At 46.6% G+C, this 27739-nt stretch overlaps 1 protein-coding gene across 1 annotated transcript; it reads left to right on the top strand.

The window, feature by feature from the left end:
• On the top strand, positions 1–27739 carry LOC142574081 (nose resistant to fluoxetine protein 6-like). Its single transcript, XM_075683251.1, has 8 exons — positions 1–82; positions 1502–1667; positions 5118–5200; positions 5933–6055; positions 7073–7193; positions 9731–9920; positions 19246–19388; positions 27433–27739. The coding sequence occupies exons 1-8, from the start codon at positions 45–47 to the stop codon at positions 27664–27666; spliced, it is 1098 nt and encodes a 365-aa protein (XP_075539366.1). The 5' UTR covers positions 1–44; the 3' UTR covers positions 27667–27739.

Here is a 27739-nt window from a genome sequence, read left to right as displayed (position 1 = left end):
TCTTTCTATGCTTTACTGTCACAAGGCAGAGGAGAAATGGACCAATGGTTTTCATAATCGGCGTTATCAGACGGCTGATTAGGTAGGTAGCGTTTGTGAATGTTCTACGTTTTGAGGAGGCATATATCTGTAGGCGTTCAAAATAAATTTTAGACCGCACGGGAGCACACTACAAGGAGACAGGGCGAGACAATACTCTCATGAGAAATATTTATTACGCCATACATCAGCTTGTTAGAAAAAAAGATCTGACTAGCATATGCCGAGAAAAGCCTTGGTGTGAGATATGTTGAGAGAGCGAATGGGATGGCAAGGATTCCAAAAGACAAAATTAAATGTTGTACAGAGGAGTGGATGCATGTTCCTTAGGACTGTTTTCCTATTGGTAGAGGTGTGACGTAATAAATATGGCAGTTGAGAACAGAGTCTTGTCTTTTCGCCTTATTGTGTCGTCCTGTTTGCGCTGAATTTTGATCCGTAACTATGATATGCAAATTTATCATGCATCCTGCAAATAGATGTAATAAATGGGAAGTTACAGTCAACTTCGCAGAGAGTTCTTACGCACTACACAAACATACAAATCACGTACAAAATACATCAAACTTCTGCCTTGTGCATGGCAGTAAAACTTCTCTAAGTCTGGCATAGTTATCGAATGTGCTTGGTCAAGCAAGAAAAATTATTATAGGCCTCGTAACCTTCCAATTTTTGTAGATGTTGCTAACTTGCAGCTGTCAAAATCAGACAGCCTAGTTTTCAGAGAAATAGGTCATTAGAGAAAGTTGCTGGGAATAGCTGTTAGGGGGGGTGGCGGTGAAGAGGAAAGAGAGTTTTGGTTAAATAAGTAAATAAATAAATAAATAAATAAATAAATAATTGAGCAAGCTTTAATTACTTCTGCGTTTCAGCGCCATGGCCTAAGCTCACGAAATCACTACGAATTTAACTTCTACACTCACAAGCTTCCATCACAATGATATATGTATAATGGTTAGTCATTTCGCATAGTGGGATTTCAGGAAAAAGCAATGGGGACAGGGTTGGGAAGAACAGGATTATCTTTCGGGTGCTTCTACATTACTCCTCGTAGTTTTGTAGTCATTAAATCTTCATTTAATTTGCTATCAGCTACTTCATGCTTAATCATAACAAAGAATCAAAAAGGAAAATAAAAGAAAAAACAATACCTTCAACACTGCTGATGAAAAACGGCACGTCACACAGACATATGGCTGTGCCTTCAACAAAATGATTATGTTATCTGATCTCACCGCATGGATGTAAATATGATGCCCATTTGTTGACCATAGGGTTCAGTTAACAAGCAGCCTTAATGCCCATGTTGTTGTTTTTCATGCCAATACTGCAGTGTGTTGGGAAAAAAGAGTTCTCTCCACGTAAACCCCCATCCTAGCCGAAAAATGTCAAAGTCGAGGAGAGATGATGGCATTCTCGTGTTTTCCATTTAAGGAGAGTAATTATATCGTTCTCTCTGCAGGACTTGCATTCCACTGTTTTTCATCATCATGTGCCTGTACGCGCTTCAGCCCTTTGTCACGGGTCCCAACACGAAGGCGTTCTTCCAAGACCTGCACAAGGAGGTCGCCTCTCATTGGTGGCACTTGCTTCTGCAGATCCGTAATTTCGATACAATCAGCGAACGAGTAAGTGTAAACTCTTTACGAAAGCGTCTTTACAAAAGACATTCACGTACTGTACGGTGCATTTCGTCGTTGAAGTATACTCTGACTACAAATGCTGGCGGCCTACACTTCAGCGTTACGTTTCATGAACTTTTCGGTTGTTTCAACATGAGCTTTATTAAAATATACGTAGCAGTCATGTAAGTGCGTCAGGCCTGAACAATAGGAATGGGTACCGTTCTGCGAGTACGTGCCGGTGGTGAATTGCACAATCTTGGAATATCTCTTGCAAATCATTGATGTTTAGTCGCCCTTACAATGTCTTCCAGGTACGTGGCACCGGTGGGGACCAAAAAATAAGGATACAGTGGAACCCCGTTCATACGTTTTTCACCGGACCGGGGAAAAAAAACGTAACAGCCGGGAAAACGCAACAGTGAGGAAAGCTCCGAAAATGAATGAAAAAAAGGGCAGCTTCAACTATAGACAATTTATTTCCACAGAGTGCGCTTAGGACTTAAAAAAGTCTAGAATGATGGCTTGCCGTTTCTTTCGCTCGCTAGAAATCGCCACACGTTTCTCAATAGCCTGGAAGGCCGCATTGCTGTCAGCGGCGCTGTGAGGTGCGACGTACCTGTGGAGGAGGTCTAGAGCCGCGACGGCTTCTCCAAAGCTAGGATTTGGCCACTCCCCGGCATCATGCGGCTCGTGCTCCTCGTCGTCACCGCGCCACGGCAATGGCAACGGACAAAGGAATATCCGCGGGAAATTTTGCCCTCTTTGGCGTAATCATGCTAACCTGCTAACGATTGTTTAGTATTGCTGCGGAGCGCGCGCGTCCGAGCAGCCCGGTTGCACGCGGCGCGCCGTGGGAGAAATGTAAACAAGAGAGGAGAGCTGGCCCGATAGGCGGAGCAACGCCACGAGCAACGCCAACTTCCGGTTTCACTTTTGCTTCACAAAGAGTGACGAGAGGGCCTCTCCCAAGTTTCCTTCCTCCGTGAGTCGACCCGTCCAACAACCATGCGGTGACCCTAATCACAGTGATGATAGTGAGAGCATTTTTCACGAATGGCCACTCAGTGGCGGCCTCTCGAACTGGCGTGCGGCTTCTTGCAGCCAGTTCCATAGCCAAGCCCGGCCAAGCCCAGCCAAAACTTGTCAAAAGCTAAAATGGCGGCTGGAGCGCGTTGCCTACTTCAGCCCAGGCGGGCTCGGAGTGCTAAGTTGCGACGTATCATGCGGGAACGTTTTCACAGCTACGACGTAACAGCGGGGTTCCTTATACATTGGATCCTATGGAAGCTATGCCGGGACCGCATGAAAACGACGTAGCAGCCGGGAAAACGCAGCAGTGAGGAACGTAACAGCGGGGTTCTACTGTAATTAGGTTTTAATAGCTTCGCAACATTTATGGAACTATGGAGAGATTCAAGGTGTCCAATGAGAAAGATTGGTAGCGGTTAAAAGCCGTAACAGTGGGCAGGAAGGGTGATGTGAATTGTGTGGAGAAGGTGTGATTTTGCGAGAACATTGCGATTTGCTTGAAGAAGAAATAGGCACCTGGTAAATTCTTCTAAGTTAAGCCAACGAAAGTTTTGAACAGTGAGCTCGGGAACAATAATGCTTTCGGCAGACGTACCCTTATTACAAAACAAGGAGGTGCAAAATGAAGCTTCTTCAGGCAGGACAAGGAGTTGCCTTGCCTGTAAATATTGTCCGGTCCCGTGTTTTTCCATTTTAATATTATTTATTTATTCATTCATCTTCAATCCACCCATCTCAATTCACTAATAAATCACCCTTATATATATAGTAAAGTAACTATTATACGTGTCCGTTTCACTGTTCCTTTGTTGAAACCATTTAGAAATGACTAAAATGACTGCGTATGAATTCATGCACTTGATGAAATTAGAAATACGTCCCGTACGGGCTCTTGCAATGTTATCAAATACAGCATTCTCGATTGGTTAAATCGAAAGTTCTTGTGCGTGCGTTGCCATAATCCGATTGCATTGTGCTCTGCTACTCCTGCAAGTGCACCTTGAGGGTAGCCAAAAGCTCGGTCATTGACCATAACTGCATAGATATTGGTATATGACCACTATATTATTCTTGTGCCTGATGTTTATTCTGGCTCGCATTTTTTCAGGAAATACAAACATTGACGGGCATTCTTCGCGCCCAGTTTGACGAATTTGAAAGAGCACAAGATTTGCTAGTTGTTAGCACTTTCTTCACACAGCCCAGCCACCTCTTAATGCCACAACAAATCCTCAGTATTAAACATTTGCACTTTCCTTACCCTACCCTTGCCCTACTCCTTTTGAAACGGTCTCTTCTCCAGCTAATACATACGGTAGACTCTGCCACCACTGAATAAAGAACCCGCTACTGCAACAACATTCGAACTAGTACGCTATGATGTATGGAAAAACTACATTGAAACATTTCATGAAATATTTTATGGAGGCCAGAGGGACTAAACAAATCGGGCACCACTGATGCTGACAAGCACATTACGTCCAATGCCTTGTCCTTCCATAACAGGCAGCGTCAGCTCTTGGACTTATTTCCTAAAATTCAGGAGATTAGCTTGCTTAGCAAGTTTCAGGAAATGTTGTTGAAAGATCAAAGTGTCATCCACTCGACCGCAGCGCAAAGCTACAAAGGGAACCCACGTGATTTTAATTTCAGAAACAGGATTTTGCAGCTGAAACAAAAATTCGTCCTGGTCTGTAATTTTAACATGGGACCAACGCATTACCGGCGTGGTACTGATAAGTCGACAAGGCGACTTGTCAAATATTTCAGCGTCTCTCTGCCATCTTCTAGGCTCCTGGTTTGCCGAGATGGTGGACCAACCGTCGTGGTAAGGCTTTGGCGCTAGGTTCAAGTTGCCTGGGACGAGGACGAATTCTGTTTCAACTTCAACGCTTTCTTTCTGGCAAACTCGTATGTAGCGTCGTGCTACAGTCGGGTGGATGACAATTTTCCTTTTCGTGAACATTCCTCTACCTTTCGGACTTCTGCAGAACTGATTTGCCAGGAACTGGCAATGCGTACATTAAAATGACCGAACTTCACTTTTACATCACCTGCACTTCCCACGTAATCCATCGAACATTATTTCGGAGGTAAATACCAACCTTACCTTTCCCGTACCCGGTCATTTTCAATGTACCGGTCCCCAACTCCTTCTCTCTCTCTCGTGATGCCCGTGAATCACCCTTAGTAGAATGCAGGTGACTAAACACACGCCAGAAAAAATCGGTGTGTTTCGTTAAAAAGCGTTCTGGGTCCTAATGATACCTATTGCTGATTTAGGGGGTTCCTATTGGCTTGTTTAACAAGCGCGAACTTTAGACGGGCCAAGGGAGTAGGCACAAGCCAAGCGCCCCACTCTCTCTCTGTGATAATAAAAGTGAACTTTGTTTATGTGCAATATCCCATTTTTCCTCGTGCCAGAATGTCATACCGCACGTGTGGTACCTGTCGACGGATTTCCAGCTGTTCGTCGTCTCTCTTGTTACGCTGCTGATATTCAAACGGTGAGCTCATTGAAAAAAGCAACATCATAATGGGAAAAGCCGCATACGTAAAATATGCATTGGAGGTATTTTACTTGTTACAGTGCATGGAAATATCTATTAAAAATGTTTTATACGTCTGCTTGTTACGTGTGCAAATTAAGAGAGTGACTCAAAAGCGCTACGGGATCTGTTCTCAAAGTTGTCAGATTCAAATGAAAGCGACCTTACACAAGCACGCCAGTACTTTAGTTTTGTAAATTTGAAATAATTGCTTACACTGCGGCACTGAATGCTCATACAGCAATACGATCCTATCGCGCATAAGCCTACTGCACGAATGTTTTGACTATATGAGTGCTTTTGCTTGCAGCTTGCAGAGTCTATTCGTGACGCAGTTGAATATGTAAAGAAATAATCGTAGTGTTATTCACGATTGGTTTACTTCTAAAAGGAAGATGGAAATGTAAGCATACCTGCAAAGAATCCTGCACAAAGTAAATGACAGTTTCTAATCTAAAGTACAAAATTACGGGTGATCAAATAAATTCATCAATGCAGAAAGCAGCGAGATGGATAAGCTTTACTTAAGATAGGTTTATTTACCGTGCATTCCTTTTTACATGTGTAAATACGGGATTAGATACTCAAGGCTCAACCATTCTTTCAAATAATCGTTTATTGTTTGCTAGAAAAGTTCCACACTTAGAACAATTCTGTCGATGTCGTTTGACAAGGACACTTGATGCGCAGGCGCAGGACACTTACAGTCGGAGCATTCGCCCTTCTATCTCTTCTGGGCTGCATTGCTGGGACGTGTGTCGTTGCAGTCCTTCAGCTGTCGCCGTTTATGATCTTCCCAGGCTCGATTGCAGAGTAAGTATTGAAGATCACTGCCAACTAAAAGTAAATGCGGTCACTGCTCGCAGCGCGGGGAAAATTCACCGAACCCTCTATTAGCATCGCAGCAGTCTCGCGTTTTTTTTTTTGTTTTTTGTTTTTGTTTTCGCAAGACTGTACTAGCGGCCAACTTTCTGTGGCTATGAAGGGAAAGCTACGGGCGCGTGACTGCTGCGCATGCGTGACTGCACAAGCAGTCCGGCCGCGTTTGACAGCGCTTTTGGTTTGTCGGGAGAGACGCTGAAGCGACGCAGCTTCCACTTGCGACAGTTTCGCTTTTACGCAGACGGGGAAGGGAAACGCCGCAAAATATGTAAACATTTACACTCGGTGATGTGTTCTGTCTTGTTCAACTGTTGCTATTAAGCTGCTTATGTTTTATCTCACCCAGCCTAAACTAACGTAGATTAAAACGTGGGCCTCTGTTCAGAAGCGTTCTCAGTTGTGCGCGATTGGCCTCCGTAGCTTTCCCTTCAAAGCCAGGTGAAGTTGTCCGCGAGTATAGCTGGCTGGGCCTGATAATAGCAGCGAAAGTGCGGGGCCAACAAACTTCCGGCCACGGACATTTCAATCTACTGCGCCGGAGCACAAAGCACGTTTATGAGCTGTTTCACTACGCCTGAAATCTATTTTGAAAGTTTTGAGATAAAAGACATGCACATCACGCCTCAAGACTAACATACAAGAGTTTTGTATAACTTGCGGCAGCGTCGACTTGTAAAATAGTCGTTATATGTACACAGGAAAAGTGATGAAAGTCTGCAGGCTTAGATTTTAACGCAGTCCTGCTAGGCGATATAGCCGCCTATGCCTTTCTTGCTCGCCACATTTAGCGGGCTACGTCAGTGAGCAAAACCGCAAGCCGTTCAGGCCCTGTGTTTGTAAGTAGCGAAAGGGGTCTATACTCCTTCACTAATCGCAGTGACAGTGTTCCCCCTGCTGTAGAGTTGTACCTTTATTCTTTCCGAATTCTTTAATCTCTTTGAATTTCAGCGTCATGCTGCGAACTCTGGACGAATACTACATCCGGCCCTACTACCACGCCGTGTGCTACTTCGGCGGCTGCATGACGTATCTCGTCTTAGACGACTTCAAGGAAAGGAAGATATCCAAGGTACCGCTGAAACAACCCTCACATGCGAAGACGCTACGCACGCTTAAAAAAGCTACATTTCGATAATTTATTTTTAAGGGTTGGTTATTAAAATATAGTAAGAGTACATGATGACCCATTACTAGTTGCATTGCATGATTTGTGGGTGGGCATTCCCAGTGCTGGCACGTCACCGTGAAGTCACGAGTATCCACGTATTTTTTTTTTGTTGGTAATATGGCCCTTTTAGTTTAGTAAAAAACTTTGAAACTTGCCAAATTCAGTCGTTGGCTCTTCTAGAACACAAAGTAGGGCCCAATTAAAGGTTGAAGCTGCTCAGGTACCTACTGATTTTCACATTTAGAAATGTGTTCCCAAATGAGTCTTTCTTTAAAAACTATAACAAATTCGGAATGCATAACTGTGCTGTTTCGAGTTATACAGTATATCTTTAGGCTCCGTTGGCCGTCCAGTTAAGCTTGCCGAGAGAGGGCGCTATGCGTCTCGCGCGAATTATGTTCGGCGTTTCCGAACATAATAATAATAATAATAATAATAATAATAATAATAATAATAATAATAATAATAATAATAATAATAGTAAGCAACTTATTTTTAATTTCACTGCACGACGAAGGCCTTTCCCTGCCATCTTCGATTACCCCTGTCTTGCGCTAGGTGATTGGCGCTTGGGAATTTCCCAGTTTTATCGCACCACCTAGTTTTCTGCCGTCCTCCACCACGCTTTCCTTCCCTTGGCACCCATTTTGTGTAACTATAATGGTGCACCGGTTATCTGCCCTACGCATTACATGTCCTGCGCAGCTCCATTCTTTCCCCTTAATGTCATCTTGAATATCGGCTTTTCCCGTTTGCTTTCCGATCAAAACCGTTCTCTTAATGTCTTTAAACATAAGGCCTAATATTTTTCGTTCCATCGCCCTTTGCGCAATCCTAACCTTCATTGTTCTCCCGCTTTGTTGACCTCCAAGTTTCTGCCCCAAATGTTAGCACCGGTGGAATGCAACGACTGTACACTTCTTTGCAATGACGGTGGTAAGCTCCCACTCAGATTTAGTAATGCCTGCCGTATGTGCTCCAACGCATTTTTCTTTGTCTGTAAGTTTCCTACTCAGAATCAGGGTCCCTTGTGAGCGATTGACCTAGATAAACGTACTGCTGTACAGACTCTAGAGGCTGACTAGCTATCCTTAATTCTTGTTCCATTGCCATACTATTGAACATTATCCTTGTCTTCTGCATAGTTATCTTAAGCTCCACTCTTACACTTTCTCAAGGTCCTAAACCATTTATCGTAACACGGCCACAGTGCTGCTGAAGAGGGCAATGTCATGTGAAAAGTGAAGGTTATTGAGATATTCGCCGTCGAACCTCCCTTCTAAGCCTTCCCAGTCTAATAATTTGAATATTTTTTTAAGCATGCAGTGAATAGTATTGGAGAGATTGTCTCCTTTCCTGACCGCTTTCTTGATAAGTAACGTTCTATTTTTGTTGTGGGGAACCGAATTAGCTGTGGATCTTTGTAGATATTTCACAAGATATTCACGTATGCCTCCTCTACTACTTGATTACGCGATGTCTCTGTGACTGCTGGTAACTCAAATGAATCAAATGCATTTTCATATTGTATGAAATTCAATATAGGGAAGTTTACTGTAGTCTATAAATTTGTCGATTACCTGATTGGTGACATGAATGTGACGTAGAATATCTCTTCTTGAAGCCAGCGTGTCCTCTTGGTTATTGATATCACGTGTTGCCCTGATTCTGTTGGAAATTATCTTGGCGAATGTTTTATACAGTACTGAAAACTTTTCGTACATTGTACTTATGGTTACTCGAAGTGTAACGAAATCAGCCTAAGTTCAGCCGGGCCGGGAATTGAGACCCAGATCACGTGTTAACAAAAAGAACGACGTAGCCACGAGCGACGACGGTCCCGGTGAGTTCATGTTAGTATCATATTTCTCAGCACCTGTAAGGTGCAAATACTCGCTTCAGCCTTCCTTAATGCGTAAGCGTATTTCCAGGTGTAGTTGCAATATTTTTAATTTTTTTGTTTTTTTTATATTTTGCTCCTCCTCCTTATGTATCGGCACTTTCTGCTTGCTTTAATTTCCCACTGCTGTTATTACTGTACCCTATAATAACTTCAGAAATCTCCTTGGTTGTAATCGCTGCGTATTTATTTGTTTGGGAAATGGCTGCCTTTCCGATAATTATGGTATTCGTTTTATGACATGCCTTTTTTGGGGAATTCTCGATGTAATGACCTGTAAAAGGCCCTTAAGGGAAAAATAAATTACAATAATGATGCATCAGTAGTTGCGCGTTTTCGCACAAGTTGTGTCTCGCAGCACCAGCCTATGGTTCATTCTCGTTTTGCTTACGAAAGGGACTTCGCGCAAGACAAATTCCTGACTGAGGGAAACCACGTGTTACAAGCCAGTTTATTACTGCGGTCCTCGTGGCATGCACATTTGTGAGATTCCGCACTGGGCCTCTGAGTGATGTGTGTTTCGCCTTCATTTCTCCAGCGGTTCCAGCAGGTTTGCTGGTACGGGTCCGTGGCCTGCTGTCTGTTCTGCGTATTTGTGAAGTTCGCCTGGTACAGAAGCCCGAATCCCGTGTCAGCGGGCGTCGCGCTCCTTGCGGCATTCTTGGACCGCATCCTCTGGACGCTCTTCCTGGTATGGATCACGCTCGCGTGCTCCACGGGACGAGGCGGTAAGGCGACCAAATTTTACGTTTTTGTGTCACATTAGGATATTTAAATTCGAAGCATTCTTTAGCTACCTTCCCGTGTTTTTTTCTCGTCGTCGTCAGTACTGGACTCAGGGATGCACTTGCATACGCGCTACAGCCGGTTTGGTTGGGAGCAGTTCCTTCGCCCGCGACATCATCTGGTCTCTGCATTTGTATACCCCAAGGTGGCCAATCTCGATGAATATTGTTGGGATGCCTAATCGTGGCGCCTTCTACGCCACATCGTGGCCTTAAATGGGAAATATTGTTCGCCTCTGAACAGCCGCTTTGCGATCAGCTGGTAGGTAATTGGGTTCTTTGCTGGACTCGCTTGAGGCCTAGGTAGAAAAAGAATGGCTACGTGGCCAGCGATGGTACTTGAGCCGGGGTCTCCTAGCGCAGTAGCCCGATGTTCTGCACATTCGGCTGCATACGCATATATAGCACGAGAGTATATGACAGCCTTAGCGATCATTCGTTCTTGGAAGTCACAGTTTGATGCGCTTGGGCAGTCGTGTTTATCGCTAATTACAAGAGTGACACAAGAATGAGAGTGCGCTTGATCGCTACTTAGAGAAAGAGACAGAAAATACAAGGAAAGACAGGGAGCTTAAGCACATGGACGTCCTGTTAGCTGCACTGCGACACGTAAAAAAGGGGACGAAGGACTGAAAGGAAACTACGTAGAAAACTTGACAGAGAAAGCGCATACGTTCCATGTTTTACTTTCTCGACCGCATTTCTCTACCGCCTATCTTGTGGTTTGCCTACACAGAACAAGTCTCAAGTCGTTTTAATAAAGAAAGTGGAAGATTTAGAAAGATATTGACTACTTTGTGTTGAACATGTCTAGATCAATAAATGAAGCCCTTCGCAGTACAGAAAGCTTACTGGTGCGAGCGGATAAGTTTTGTTGACTCGTTCGGTGTACAAGGTAATACTATCGAGCAACAAGAAACAACCCAATAATAATGCATAGGCCTATAATGCGAAATTTGGTATAGAAGGCGGGTAACAAGCATGTGACGCCCTTAGGGCATAATCTTCGTTGACCCGCCAGGCTCGGTAGGCAACATTGGTCGCCGCACTAATAAACACCGACTAGCACAGCTGCTCGGCGTTCATCACGGCCACTCTGCGGAGCGTCCATCTCACGGAGGGTGCCTCGAGCCCTCCCCCGTTCACGAACCCGGGCGGATCGTGACACTGGCGACGAGTACCCACGGATTGACCCATGCTACCGCGAGCGGGGAAAAACCGCCCCACCCCGTTGCTGCCGCCATGCCGATCTACGGAAGGCTCGAGCCGTTTGAGGGAGAAACGACACACCCGAGGCCAAACAGCGGGACATTTTCCTGGCCAGCTGCGATACCCGCGTCTTCGGTCTCCTGCTGTACCTTCTCAAGGCAGCCACGCCGAATGTTAAGGCGTAGGGTGAGCTGCTCGCTATACTGCGCTCGCATTTCAACCCAGCACCGTCCACACTAATGGAGCGTTTCCGCTTCAACAATCGGAGCCGCCGGGAGGGAGAGACCCTCGGGCAATTCATTGCTGTGCTACGAGCGTGAGCCAGTGTCTGCGGTTTCGGGGACCAGCTGGACTAGCTGCTCCAGGACCGTTTCGTCTGCGGCATCAACAACCCCGTCATGCAGACGCGACTCCTGTAGCTTCCCGACCCTTCGCGACGACGCCGTTAAGGCAGCGCTGGAAATAGAAGCTGCCGCCAAGCACACCGGCGAGATTGCCCGTGCGACTGGCTCATCGTCGGCGAAAGCGGCGATCAACAAGTTGGCGACAAAGGGCAGTACCTGCCGTCGCTCTGAGGGTGCCCGCACTCCCTCTCACAATGCCAGTTGTCTCAAGCATAATGCTTCACGTGCGGGAAAACTGAGCACCTGGCACGGGTATGCCGAAGGGCAGGACGAACAGCAAACAGCAGCAGCCTGGTTCAAGGTCAGGTACCGCACAAGCCCGCGGCCAGGGTAGCCGTCGCAAGGGTGCGGGCGGGAGCATGCGGCAGCAGGCTCAAATTATTCCGTGGCAGGGCTCCAGGCAGGGCTACGAGAAGATCAGCAATGGGTCTGGAAGAAGGAGCAGGGCCGGGCTTTCTAGCGCAGCAAGGAGCTAATCACCAAGGCTCCAGTGCGGGTACACTTCGATCCTGCCAAGCCTGTCATAATGGCCGTAGATGCGTCGCTGTACGGCGTCGGAGCCGTCCTGGCACACCAGGACAAGGATGGCCAGGAACGCCCTGTGTTCTTTGCTTCTCATCGGCTTCATGCAGCAGAGCAACACTACAGCTAGCTGGACAAGGAAGGCCTGGCCCTCATGTTCGGTGTCGAACGCTTCCACCAGTGTTTGTGAGGCTGGAAGTTCGAGGCCGTCACTGAGCACAAGCCGCTGTTGGGGCTGCTGGGGCCTGACAAGGCAGTTCCCGTGCAGGCATCACCGCAAGTGGTACGCTGGGCCTTGAGGCTGGCAGCTTACAGTTACCAACTAGTTTACCGTCCGGGAAGAGACTTGGGACCTGCTGATACCCTGAGCCACCTGCCTCTGCCAGAGGTGCCTCATGAAGTGCTCACGCTGGAGCAGGCGTACCCAGAGGTACTCTACTGATCTGCCCAAGCGACCAGCCGGGACGCAGTCCTGTCTCAGGTGGTCAAGGCGGTGTCCCATGGGGAAGAATTCTTCTGCAGGCGTATAGCCACAAGGCCGGCGAGCTGAGCTTGCAGCAGGGCTGCCTACTGTAGGGTTCCATGGTGGTCATCCCAAAAGGTCTCCGGTCCAGGCTGCTGCACTTGCTGCACGATGGTCATCCTGGCATGGAAAAGACCAAGATGGTGGCCCAGCCCATGGTTGGTGGCCTGGCCTGGAGCAGGACATCGCTCACATGGTGGAGAGCTTCCAAATCTGCCAGGAGCATTAGCGGGCTTCGGGTCATGTGGAAATCGCCCACTGGCCGTCCCCACAGAGACCCTGGACCCGCATGCATGAGGATTTTGGGGGGGCCCTTCAAGGACCATTTCTTCATGGTGGCCGCGGACGCCTTCTCGAAATGGGTGGAGGTTCTACCTGTCACCACTCCATTAGCAGGCGCGACCATTGCAGCGCTACGACAGGTCTTCACTGCCCCGGGGTCGCCGGACGTCATCGTGTTCTACAATGGTTCTGCGTTCGCCAGCACAGAGTACCTGGCCTGGCTGACAAAAAACGGAATCCGCCGCATGATGGTTGCGTCGTACCACGCTGCTTCAAACGGTGCAGCTGAGCGGGTGGTTCAAGCCATCAAGGACAAGCTCAAGTAGAGCCAGACTGGGGATTTCCGGACGCAGATTTCCCAGATACTGTTTCAGCACCGGACCACGCCCCACGATGTCACTGGCTGTACGCCCTGGGAGCTCATGCTGGGGCGGATGGTCAAGACAACCTTGTACGCCCTGCATCTAGACCTCCGATCCACAGTGCTCATGAAGCAGCTGAAACAGAAGCTGGCTGCTGACCGAGGCCTTTGCCGCAGTCGGAAGCTCAAGTTTTCACCAGGAACTTCGGTCCTAGTCCACCCTGGTCCGCTGGACAGGTGGTGTCTCCTGCCAGCGTCTCATCGCTGCTTGTCGGCATGCTAGACGGGGCCACGTGGCACAGACACGCCGACCACGTTAGGCCTTGCCTGGGGACCTAGCTAGCACCCTCGGCTGCCCCTTGAGACTTCAAGCCCGCTGGAGGATTAGCGGCAACACCAGTCACTTCTAACGGAGCGCCAGCCACCTCGTAAGCGGCAAGCGTTGCCAGCTGTGCGGCGGCCGTTGGGCCGGTGTCAAGTCCGGCAGCACTCACAAGGCTGACCAGCGCGGACCCTCCGGGTGGAGCGAGGCTGGCTCATGCAGCACCCAGCATTGCCACACCTAGCCCGTCAACACCGGTGCCCTGGCGGAGTATTCGACCGCGTAGGCCATCGGAACGTTTCTCGCCTGGGTAGCAGGCACCGTCGACCCAGCTTGGACGGAGGTAGAGGCTCATACATTGAACTGGGATGTTTATTTTGTTGTCAACAAACAAACTGGGGCTAAGGGGGTGTAGCAAGCATGGGGCGCGCTCTCAGGCATAATCTTCGTTGGCCCGCCAGGCTCGGTGGCCTGCCAGACTCGGTAGGCAACATTGGTCACCGCGCAATAAGCTGCTCGGCCGTCAGTCACCGTTCATCCCCACCACGCGGAGCGTCTGTCTAACAGAGGGTCCTTCGAGCCCTGCCTGGTTCACGAACCCGGGTGGATCGTGACAGGAGCTTTACCCCGCAGCGAAAAAGTCCCAAACTTCTGCAATGGGAGAAGAATGCGAACAGTTTTGCGTGCGTGCTTGGAAGAAAATTCCCACATCATGAATCTACTCTTTTGCACAACATTTAACTGGCCCTTCAACAGTAAGAAAATTCGCGCATTCCCCATTCCCAATTTACAATTCTTACGCCTTGTCCTGCATCTTGTGTCCGATGTTTTGCGCTAAACAAAGTAATTATGGTCAGCAGTAAGTTCGTCAAATGTAGATTACGAGTGCGTTGTGGCTGCTGTCTTTTTCTATATTTGCATTGCAAGAAAACGGAAGTACAGTTTTCAGTAAGAATAAAAAAGGAAAGCATGATTGTGCTATTTTTCTTATCGAAATATTTACTCCACTGTATTAAGATCCCACAAAGTGCGACAGAATTGCAAATTGTGGAAAATGAATGCGAACTTCGAAATATTTCTCATTCATTCATGAGCGCTCTTCATCTTTAATTTCAAGTTAGAGTTTCAGTGAATAAAGTTGGTCATAGAAATTGATTGCGGCTTTGCAGTGCCTGCCAAGCACTCCCACTCAGAACATTTGTGACTTTGACGGCTATGACTATTATTCCTCGCCGTTCTTGGCTCGATATAGCATTACTCTTCTCTTTGCAAAATAGAAGACAACAAAACAACACTAAATAACAACACGTTCTAGCAGAACACGAGAATTTGTTTCTTGCCACAATCAAATGTCGTAATAATAACTCTGCTGAGCAATACGGATAGCATGAATTCACAGAAGGGAGGAGGGGAGCTACAAGAGAAATTGTGTGGGTACCGAATGATGCGCACCCATGACGAACACCTTCTACAATTTCAACACAGTAGCAAGAGTCGCACTTGGCACTGCGAGTCATTTTGACTGTAGCAAACCACAAATCGACGTACCCTTCATAAGGTGATAAGCGTTAAAAATATAATAGCGCCTTATGGCGACGCAGTCCCTTCGTAGTGCGTATCCTAAGTCGAATTGTTGCAGCCACTAACGTATCTCAACTTGACCATTTCTCTGTCCTTTAAAAGAAAATATTTGAAAACATTTGCGAACGCTTCACTTCAACGAAATACAGGTGGTCGATATGAACCACAGTTTCACGCTGTGGCGTATATTCATAGCCCTTGAGTTGCAAATGGACGTTAACTGTGCAACTTGATTTAATTTCATTTCACAGTTCAAGTGATATCGTTGTTGAGATTCACGATGCGCCTGCCTATTGCGTAATAATTGGAATCATCTCTCCAGATGTACAGCATAGTGTGTGGTGTTTCGTCCCATGTTCTATTTTGTTTGCTGCTCTATACGGTAGCTGCTTTTCACCTTCGCACGCGTACTCGTCAAGTTCAAAGGCGGTTGCATTTCTGTGGTCACTGAATGTCCTCGCATGATAAGTCTCCAACTACCAAAACGAGCTAATTCTTCCGGTTGTTGCATGCGGAGGCGATCAAGAACTGTTCTGGCAGAGCCCATCTCAAGATGAATGACGACGTTAAGGCGATTAGCATTCAAGCAATGTATTGACGCGCCATATTGCCGTCGCAGAGACGTGTTATGCATGAATCGCGTACGCAGCCGACTCTCTCTGGCGCTTCCCGCTATAGCGACGGCACCACGAGGTCTGCGCGTGGCGCGCATGTGAATAGAATATCTTCAGACAAGATTATTCTAGTATGCATGATGCGGCATTGCTTCCGCCTTACACGGGATATGTTCTTTTAAATGAGTTTTGTCATTCAAGAGGCGGCCTATGGACGCAGTGGCACATACACAGGGATTTCAAGTTGGTTACAAAGGTGTTTATTGAACAGCTGGGCTTACCCCGTGGTACACGCTAAGCGAACACCATTTGGCCCAAAATAGCTTCATTCAAGAGCGGAACCTAACTAGTGGCCCATACTCAGTAAGTAAATTTAGAGGGAGCGAGGTTCATTAAAAAGCGGGGCATAGCCAGTTACCCAACTTGGTCTGACGGTTGGTTTCTGACCCTGTTTTCCCAGCACAGCGGCATGGTGACGTAGGCATCGACCACGGATAGACTGCCCAGGGACCCATGTTAGCAGCACAACGGTTGCATAGAAAAGCAGATACCTCCCAGAAAATGCGTGAAGTTCTCCAAAAGATGCTGATTGCACAAGAAAAAAAAAATGTTTCGCGGAACCCCTTTCCGGATCACTGTCGACAGCGATGCGTTAGCATTGAATCAACATAGCGACACAACGTATTGCCACCGTAGAAAAGAACTATGTATGACGAGTGTACTGAGACGGGGCTCTTCTTTCGCGTTTTCTATGAACGCTGGCAGCCACGTATCGTGGTCGCCGCGAAGCCTGCGCATGGCATCCGAAATGCATGACGCACTTGTCTCCTCCCCCTCGCTTCTTTCTGGACTTGACTCGCCATCTAATGACGCTGCTGAGAAGCCGGCCCGTGCCCTCCGAGGCTACAAGCGTGGTGCGCCGGTGCCTGCGAACACTGAGTCGTTCCTTCGCTTGCTGAACACTCAGTAATACTTGAGCACTCAGTGAACCAAGTTCGCCAGAGATTCATTGAAGAGCGGACACACCGAGTGCATTCTTGGCGCAGTTCGCCAAAGCACTGACGCGAAAGGTGTTCATTGAAAACGGTAGATACCTGTTGCACTTGTGGCGCAGCTTGCTAATGCGTTTGCTTGCTGTACTTGAGGAGCACTTGTGACTTGGGTTCGATTTGAATTTAAGGGATCTCTTTTGTCATTAGATAGTTATAACATTGCGCCATGAGGGTGCGCACTCGGCGCAGAAGCACATTTCACAACGTGGCAGCGCGTCTCACGATAGGGCATTTAGTAGACGGGAGTGCTCACATGCGTAAACGTACGGCAACATGCTGTGTCATCTGGCAAATAAAAATTAAGCGCTTGTTGCTAACAGTCAAGCTAATCCAAACGTCCTAGTCAGATCCGTGGTCAGGTTATGGCACAGTACCGGCTATTTTGGAAACAACCATGGGTCCCGCGCTGTCACGAACAAACTAGAAGTACGAAAGCAGCACACGAGGTCCCTCACATACTTGCCCAAGAATAGGATGCAGGGGCCCGCTGTGGCACTGTACGCACCGGGTACGGCTCGTGTTGCGTTCTGCACATGCTCGGCATGCAGGACGTAGCGCTCTTACAGAGGCAGCAGCGTTGCTTATGCAGCGCACGCAGTGCTAAAAGTGTCTACTGTAGAGTAGCACATTCCCTGTGACATATACCTAGTTACTAAAGTTGGGGTCAAACACGTTCACTGAAGAACACCCAGACCTAGTGACACAAATTGGTATCGAACATGTTCACTGAAGACCAGAAAAAACCGAGTTGTACATATCCAATGCATTAGGTCGGCGTCGAATAGTTTCTTTGAACAGCGGTACCCACTCAGTTCCGCATCCACAGTGACTGATGTCGGCGTGAGACATGTTTCTTGAATAGCGTTGAACACAATGCCACACACTCAGTAATCGCAGTTGGCCCGATGATTGGTTTCGAACTCTGTTCCCTCAACGCAGAAGCCCGATGCAACACCCATTATACAGCGGACTAGCCTTCGGCTCCCCCCGATCAAGTTCCTCAGGGCACTCGGATAATTTTTTGTCACTGTCACCATTTATCAAGGTATGCGGGAAAACGGCTAGTTTGAAACATATACAGCCATCGCTCCAGGAAATTGCCTGAAATGGCCAAAGAATACTACCGCTTTAGAAAGCGCTTACGTCAAGACGCGACGCAAGGGGAGAAACACTGTTCTTTTTGAATGCGATGTGGGTACGTCGGTGCCTCGAACCTTTTTCCGTCCAAATTGTATCACTGGGTAGTCCGTGCTATATAGTTTAGGGCATTGCGCTGGTTTGATGAGGGAACATCGATTCGAAGCCAGTCGCTGGTTCAAGTTGTGTCACGGATATGTGACATTGCGCATGTGCCCCTGATGAGGTAATCCATTTCATGCCAACTTGTGTTGAAGGGTATTCGATACTGCTTATCTGGCGCTTTTCAATTAACCTCTTTCTCCCCAACTTTTATCACCACGTATGTGAACCTCCTATATCTCAGTTTTAGTGAATGGGTATGTGCGTTTGTGTATGAGGCGCTCTTCAGTGAACACCGTTACCACAAATTCGGGTCATTGTGTGGGTGCCATACTTGGGCGAACCTCTTTGACACTAACTTGGGTCCCTGGGTGTGTCGCTGGGGGACTTGGGTTACTGGGGTCACAAGCTAGCCATCGCTGCAAGCACCCGTGGAAGCTGTGGGAGATGAGACAGTATCATACACTAATGTTGGCGAACCGATTGAGACATCGATGTAAATTTTATGGATGTATATAGCAGGCATGCCATGTGTGTATGTGTAAATGTAGAGAAAGTGCAGATAGAAGGCAACCGGAGCAGGTAAAGATGAACAATCTGCTCTTGAACATATCGCACAACCCTGTATACGCCTCGTTATTTTCACCATCACCAGAATTGATCAGGTATAATCTTTAATGAAACAATTAGCATAAGAAAGGATGCAAATCGTATTACTGTCACTAATTATCTCCAGAGGATGAAAGCACTACAAAATTTTTGTCGTCTTCTTGGTGTCACTCTGTAAGCGGTGATTCATAATATAGCTACTTGTGATGCTTCGTCACAACGCGTACTGCGACCGGTACTATCATATTTCCCTCTTCTTACCTATTTATGTTCTCCTCCTCTTCCTCAAGGCGCTGAGACAAAATTGATGCAGAAAAGTGCACCTCTTCCTCTCTACAATCACTCTCTCACTGTCATAACTTTTGCTTTTGGAGTACATGTATCCAAAATTCAAATCAGTTACTATAGGCGCTCATATGTGCGCAAATAAGCTAAATAGGACTTTCTTAAAAGCATTTAGCGTCCATTTATGTCCCTACGAAGTCTGGCTAAGCTCATAAGCTGAGGCCATAGTGAAAAAAGAGAATTTACCCGTTGTTTGTCTCTGCAGGGGCTCTATCGAAGCTGCTATCCTGGAACGCTTACGTGCCGCTGAGCAAGCTCTCCTTCGGCGTCTATCTCATCCACGTGCCTTTCCTCCACCTGCTGTTTCACGCGTCGAGGGAACGAATGTTCTGGTCGGTGTTCAATCAGGTAAGTTAAAGAGAAACTGGCGTGCCAGAATTATTTAGAGGGGGCAAACGAGGAATGTCTGACGAAGGCAAGTGCTGATGTCGAAACGCTGGTTCTGACCTGAAGCTTTGTATTTTTTCGCACTGCCGATGGCCTCAAGTATGCATCTCTTGGTATTCGCCGCCGTAGTTAAGTGGCTATGACGTTGCACTGCTCAGCATGTGGGCGCGGGTGCCACAATCGGCCGCGGCGGCCGCTTTTAAATGGGAGCGATATGCAAGAAAGCTCATGTTGCGTGCAATTGGTGCGCAGTAAAGAACACCAGGCTATGAAAATTTATCAGGTGTCGCCTACTACGGCGCGCCTTATACCCAGGTTGTGGTTTCGAAACGGAAAATCTCAGAAGTCAATTATTTGTCCATCTCCCTTTGAAGCTTCTGTCTGGCTTAGATTTCTGTCCGCAAAGCTTGTTAACCCTCGGTGAGAAGAACCACTCCTTATAGTGCTGATTCTTGCATCACAAATTCCCCTCGCGCACATGATCACTAAACGCTTGGTGTATGCTCTGTGCAAGCATATGTACGGCTCAATTCATGCGACGGAACAGTTTGAACAGTTCCTCGTGCCTTAAGGAGGCGAATAAGAATGATAACGTTTAAGCTTTCAAGAAAATCCATAGATGTTCAGTGCCGCCTGTATCGTGACACAAGTGTATGGGATAAAGCTTAAAACAAAGATTGCTCATGCGTGAAGGTTTCTAACGGAAACGGCGTCATGGAGCGCGTTACGTGTAAGCAAAGAATAAGGCCAATAAAAATTTGATCAACTATTTGAAAAATACCTATCTCCAACACCCCGCAGGGGCGTCTGCGGCAGCAGGCGTTTGGTCTCTTGCGACACCACGTACCCGAGCACATGAGGTTTGAACCCGCCCGCAAGTAGCCGCGCGCGGGTTAGCCGTGCTCGTCGAAAGGGGGATCCTGGGGGTTGAGCCGACGCAGGGTATTTGTACCTTTAAGGCACCCCGGCGTAGGCAACACACCTATTCGGTCTCTGCTTCTCGTAGGCGGTACCCCCGGACTTACCCACCCGGGGGAAATCGGCAGTCGCCTTTTCCTTTCTCTGTCTCTTCAAATCTTCGTCTTTCTTGCTCTTTTCTTTACATTTCCTGTCTTCTTCTCTCTTCCATTTACTTCCTTTCTCCTTGGCGGCAAGGATTAACCTGGTGCGAATATCCTACCTTGGGTACACCCTATTTGGTTATAGTGATGGCGTACGGCTGCCGTCGTGCAGACTTGTACACAAGCTCAACCGCGTTCCCTTGTTAGGCTCCGTGGGCGGTGATCGGCGCTGTTGCCGAATACATGTTTTTATGGCAGCGTAATCTTGTCGTCTATGATCGGCGTCTGAAGAGATGCCGTACTGAAGCACCGTTGCAGTTCTCTTTACGGAGCAACACCCCATCCTTCCCATGTACTATGTAATCCACAGTGAAAACAACATACCAGTAAGAAAGCTCTCCCCATTCCTGGTGGCCAAGTGCCTGAAAGACAAAATCGGGGAAGCCTCAAAACTTTCTAGCGGAGACCTCCTCCTAGAACTAAATGATAAAGGTCAAGGGCAAAAGCTCTCGGAACTTACTAGCTTTGGTGACGCGACAGTGACAATTTCACCACACAAAACACTAAATACAAGCCAAGGTGTAATACCACAGGAAGTCTTTATTGGCCTGAGCGATGACGAACTGCTGGAAGGTTTATAGTGACAAAATGTTGCTAAAGTGCAAAGAATTGTCATCCGCAGAAACGACCGAGAAATCCCGAGAAAGCATGTTATACTTACTTTTGGAACAAGCGTAATGCGTACCTCGCTGGATGCAGTGTGCGTAAAAGTAAACGTCAGACCATATATCCCAAAGCCCAAACGATGTTTCAGGTGCCAAAGGATCGGACATGCTTCACATGCATGCCGAGGCCAAAGAACCTGCGATAAATGCAGCTCCAATGATCAGCAATCTGACAACCGCACTTCTTCCCCACATTTCATTAACTGCGAAGGAGACCATCCAACTTACTAGCGGTCTTGTTCTTGCTGGAAAAAGGAAAAAAAGTAATTGCACTAACCGTGAAAGAAAACATATCGTTCTTGGAAGACAGAAAGCGACTATCATACCTTTCGCGAAGAAGTTGTGCCAATGGGACGCAGGTGGTGGCAGCGTCACAGAGGCCTCAGCCGTCCTCCGAACCCGAGCACAGCGGTCCCGTAGTGGCCCCTCCCGCCTCCGCGGTGGAAGCAGCCAGTGCTGCTCCATCCTCTTCGAAGAGCCTGCAGATACCAGTTCCGCAGGGCCCTAAATTCAAACGAACCGCAAGGCCCGAGACGTGTTTCGGCACCCAACTCTCGGTCCTCCAGCGCTTCAGAGAGAGCGATGGAGGTAGACCCAATAACCCCGGTGTAATCGACACCAAAAGACAAGCGCTCTCTCTAGCGCGGAAAGAAGGACCAAGTCCAAATAATCATTCTAAATTAAAGAGCAATAACCTGAAGGTTATCTATCCTTTGTATCAGCCTTTAGATCTATGTCACCTAACATCTTTCTCATTCTCCTATTCACTCGTAATGCCATTTTTTACCTTAGATTTTCATAATGGCTTTATTATCCACTGGAATTCTAGAGGTATATTACATTACTTAGGTAACATCAAAGACCTGTTATTTAACTTCTCTCCTGTTGCCTTGTACCTACAGCAAACAAACCTAGGTGAAAAACACAAGAACATCTTAAAAGATTTCACTGCTGTGCGGCGCGACCTTACTCAGACGAACCCGCTTTCGGGTGGTATAGCCATTGTTCTGCAGGGTAGTATTGCAGCTAGAGAAGTTCGCATTACCAGTCACATAGAACCTGTTGCTTTCACCGTTTTAGCTCACAAAACCATCACCATTTGTTCACTGTATATTCCACCCCGCACCCATTTTACTACTAAGCACTTACAAAATTTAACAGGTCCCTTACCGGAGCCATTTCTTTGGTAGGGGATTTTATTGCTCACTGTACTTTTTGGGGCAGTATTAAAACTGACCAAAGAGGGCAGCTGTTTGAAGATTTTACTATTTGAAACCATATCTGCCTTTACTATTGACGTGCACCGACCTAGATTTCACCGACTTCCCGCACTTTTAGTTCTTTAGATTTAGATTTTAGCTCAAAATCTATTTTTAATGATCCTAAATGGAAAGCCGTCGACCCGTCATAGGGTAGGGATCACTTGCCCGCAGTCATCAAACTTTTATCATCACCACACACCTTTGTCACTATGCCACGCCGGCGGAAATTACAGCTCACCGACTGGCCGGTTTTAGGGAGAATGCGAAACTAGGAGTTGTCTTTTCGCCAGAACTAAGCATTGACGAACTTAACTTAAAAATCACTGAGGTCACAATGTCAGCGGCAGAAAAAGCAATACCCGAGTCATCCGGTATTGTGCGCAAATAGCTAAAACCCTGGTGGACAAACGAGTGTACCGAATCAAAACAACAACAAAAAACAACGAGATAAAGTCAGGGGAATCTTACGAAGTACCCCACTTATAGCAATCTTTTCAATTTCAAACAGGTCAAAGCCAAAGCACCATTTATTCCAAGACAGGCGGAAAAACCATGATGGCAAAAATACATATCTTCAATCAATAGTACAGTCAAATCAAAATGATTATGGGACCAGGTGAGGAAATCTAAAGAGTACACATCATACACAATACCACTACTTACATGTCCATGCACACAAACAGCACTACAGGATGAGGCCAACTTATTAGGCCAACACTTTTACAACATTTCCAGCTCAGCAAACTACTCAAATGCATTCCTGAAATATAGAGAGTCGGCTGAGAAATAGAGGCTGCCCACTATTGGGGCTTCAAATGAACTTAACAATAACCGCCGGTAAAAAAACAAGAACGGTAACAGGTTTTGACCGTGCCCACTACACAATGCTGGCACACCTATCTCAAGCATCAGTAGAAACACGATATATGGGAATCTGGAGTAATGCCTACAGATTAGAAAAATGCAGCAGAAATGCCTTTTTGAAATCAGGTAAACCCGCAACATCCCCAAGCAGCTACAGATCCATTGCATTAACAAGTTGTCGAGCCAAACCATTCGAGAGTATCATAAACATATGACTCACATTCATCCTTGAATCAAGAATTCTTATAGACATGCACCAGCGCGGATACAGAAAGGGCTGCTCTTCAACTGATCAACTCCTTACGACTAGAACATCAAATGCGTAACGCGCGTCTGCACAAACAACACTGTATTGCAGTTTTTTTTGTTCAATTTAGAAAAAGCACAGGATACCACGTGGCGGTATGGAAGTTTAAAAGACGTGGCTGACTTGGGACTCCGTGGCACAATGAGAAACTGTCTATCTGATTTTAGGGCAAATAGAACATTTAAGGTGCGTCTCGGCACAACACTTTCACGCACATTTACAGAGGAAAATGGCGTTCTACAGGGTTGCATTCTGAGCACGGCACTCTTCATAGTCAAAACGAACTCTGTTAATAAGATTGTCCCATTCTCTTATATGCACTCAATATAAGTCGACGATTTGCAAGTGGCGTGTCGCGCCTCAAATCTACCCACTTGCGAAAGACAACTACAAGTAACGATAAATAATTTCACACAATGAGCTGACGAAAATGGATTCCGTTTTTCAACGGAGAAAACTGTTACAGTTATGTTCTCCCAGAAGTGAAGGTTACACTGCAATCCATTTCTCACATTGCATGGTACAACGTTGGCGATCAAAGAAGACCACAAATTTTTAGGCGTTACTTTTGCTACGAAGCTGTACTTCCCGGCCCACATTAACACAACTCAAATGAGACAAAATATAGCACCAAATATCCTCAAGGTGTGATCGCACAAGCACTGGGGATCTGACCGAACTTATCTACTACGTATATACCGGTCCCTTGTACGTAGCATCCTCGACTATGGTAGTGTAATTTATGGTGCAGCTAGGCAGTAATATCAAGCGACTTGATCCAGTTCATAATCTCGGCCTACGGCTGGCGAGCGGTGCCTACAGCACATCGCCTATCCAAAGTTTCTTTTTTGGCTGCAATGAGCCTTCCTTACAGCACCGCAGGGCAGTACTTACACTTTCCTGTCTACTGTGAATTCGGTCATCACACAACATATATGCTGCAGCATCGTAACATAGTGCAAATCACGGATACACTGCACAAACAAGCCGAACATGATTCGGCCACTTAAGACACGAAGAATACTGTCAGACTGATGTTGTTCCTCATGAGGTCCTGCAGGTTGCTGAAAAGTCACCAAAATTTCCCCCATGGTACAAACTTTCATATCTATGTGACTGGACACTAACGCATCTAAACAAAAAAATACATTCCACAAGAACAAATGATAGAAGACTACCGAGCTATTCGAGGAAAATATGAAAACTACATGGAATTTTGCACTGACGCCTCTAAAACACAAGAATACCTAGGTGTCGGGATTATAACGAAAAACTGAGAAACTAGCATTCGAATAATTAATTTTTCTTCAGTTTTTACCGCCGAAGATTATGCGATATGGATGGCAGCAAAAAAATTACCACCGACAAGCAGATGAATGCTGTCATATATACGGATTTGTTGAGCACACTCAGAGCACTAAAGCTTAATTCCACGTCTGAGCCCCTACTTGGCGATATCCTAAACATGGTGGCCTATAATACATACGGAAGAACCATACGACTCTGCTGGATCCCAAGCCATGTTGGGATACCAGGGAAGGAAGCAGTAGATAGATGCGCGTTCATGGCAGCGCACGAAGGCATAACGCAAACGACACTTCCATGCAGAGACAGTATTCGAGCGATTGATAAGGCCCTGACATCAAAGTGGCAACTAGAATGGGACTCTTGCATAAATAACAAGTTACATGCAATAAAATTCTTGATTGGCGAGTGGAAGACATGCAGTCGCCAACAACGGTGCTATGAGGTGATCCTACGGAGACATCGAATTGGGCATACACACCTGACACGCAATTTTCTACTTCCAAACGAAAACCTTCCAACTTGCGAGAAGTGCCATGAACCACTTACAGTAATGTACATTATTATGACGTGCCCACATACCGAAACACAGAGACGAAAGCTTTTACAGAATCTCTATAACTTACACATATGTTTAAACCACACCGCAATACTCGGAGATGATCCGCCAGTGCCCTTCACTGAATTGTTGAGCTTTTTAGAGAAAACCGGTTCTTTGCAGAGCATATAAAGTAACGCAGGGATCGCTGCTTTAAAATTGGATTTCTGAATATCTTGTCGCTGGCGCAGCATGGCCTTAGTCGCTTTTGCGCCATTAAACACGAATGTACTACCCTATCTCCAACAAACTTATTGAGGAGGGACTCAGTAGAAATCTAGTCAAAAGGACAGCGGTAAAGTAGTTTGAAGGCAAGCTCCCAAATCAGCATGGTACAAATATTCCTGAAATATATTTCTTTATATTTAGTTTTGTTGTCATTGTACTTGCAACATATATGCAGCACAGACTCAGCATAACACGCTTGTCAACGCATCATAATTAGTCATATAAAAGGTGAACAGAAGAATTAACAAAGCATTGCACATATAACTAACAACAAATGTGCACGTTTCAGTGCAGTCAACACTACAGGTATATAGTTGAGCGTGACCAGAATGACGTTTATTGTTTCGGGAAAAAGCAAAAGCTACTTATCAAGACGGTTTATCCTGAGACAGCTTAAAGCACTCTCTTAGCCATAGGCGCAATTGTTTATATTTAACGTAAAATTTGGGTTCAGTGAGCATAAACACGCAGTCTAATGCGCATGAACATGTAATGAGTTGCGCTCAAACTTCGTCGCCGCTCGGAAAAGTGGGTGCCGAGAGAAAGGTAGCGCTGCGAAGTTTTGCAATGAGACTAGGAAATATACAGGGTATTGCATGCAGTCAACTTACAGAAATTGCTTGGTGAGACCTTTGTCCATCACGGGACCTCTGTGAATTTAATTGTGGAGTCGCACGTCCCCCCTGAACTGCTCAGTGGGTTATAAGGAATGCTTAACTGCGGGACTCCCGATTAAATTTGACAAACTGGGTTTCTTTAACGTGCACTCAATGCACCGTACACCAGCGTTTTTCGCAGTCCAATCCCATCAGATCCGCTCCGATCACGTGGCTGACGAAACAAATCGGAGACATCGTGCTGAGCTGCGCTGCATCATGGTTATTGAATCACCCGGTCGGGTACTGAACATAAGTACTAGCTGATAACGACGATGATGGTGACGCACGATGATTGCCCATTGTCACTAACTCAAGCAGTAGCAGGAACGGCTGGGAGATGACTAAGCTGTACTGTGGTTATCATGGCGGTTAGCGGTTAATTGTTCCCAGACAGCACAACACACTGGAGACAAAGACAGAAATGACCATACAAGTCCTGGCTGCTGTTTGTATGAGCGGCCACACAAGTGGTTGCAGCAGCCGCAACAGTGGAGAGAGTGAGGAGAAAAGAGGTAACCAGATGCCCCTTTGCGATAAAAGGTGCTAAGAGAAAGGAACAAAGGAGCAATGAAAGAAGCGATCGGAGAAACAGTACTAGCTGAATGAGGAGGTGCGCATCGTAAAAGATAAGTGCAACGGCTAAAGCAAGGTACTGCACGAGAAACATTAGTGATATTGGTAAGAAGCTATTGTTGCTTTTCTACTGACACTTGCATAAGGAGTGATTTCGGTCGCGGGAAAATTATCGGCGACTTAAGTGGCATAGGTAGGAGTATCAGCTTTGCTATAGCCGTACTATACCATTATAGTCTCTAAGAAATCGATAAGGTGATAGAGCTGCCTAACATAACATTTGAAACTGATGCATCATAAGGCCTCACACTAATACGACAATTTACGTAGGCTCGTTAGAATGCGAATTCTTTCCAGAAGTTTTCTTTTCGGATGCTTTTGCAAAGATAGTGAACAGCCTGTTTTTTCTCACTTCCCTTTCAGCTGACGTTGCTGTTTCTTCTGCTCGTCTGGAGCTTCTTGCTCTCCTATTTATCTTTTCTCATTTGTGAGGCACCGACTGCGGCTCTCGACAAGTTGTTGTTCACCAGGCTAATTGGAGGAGGAGGAGGAAGAGGAGGAGAAAACACGGAAAAGGCACAACCTGAAAACAATCCCTGTGGTAGCGACTTGAAGAAACCGGAGACTGCAGAAGACAACGTCTGCTCTCGTTGCTAAGCGGACAGCAAGCTGGATACGTGACGTCTCCTTCTACAATCACGGCTAGACTCTATTCGTATGCAGAATATTG

Source organism: Dermacentor variabilis, chromosome 3 (assembly GCF_050947875.1).
Source record: "Dermacentor variabilis isolate Ectoservices chromosome 3, ASM5094787v1, whole genome shotgun sequence".
NCBI lineage: Eukaryota > Metazoa > Arthropoda > Arachnida > Ixodida > Ixodidae > Dermacentor > Dermacentor variabilis.
Note: the sequence above shows the minus strand (reverse complement) of the source record. Positions and strands in the feature narration are given on the sequence as shown.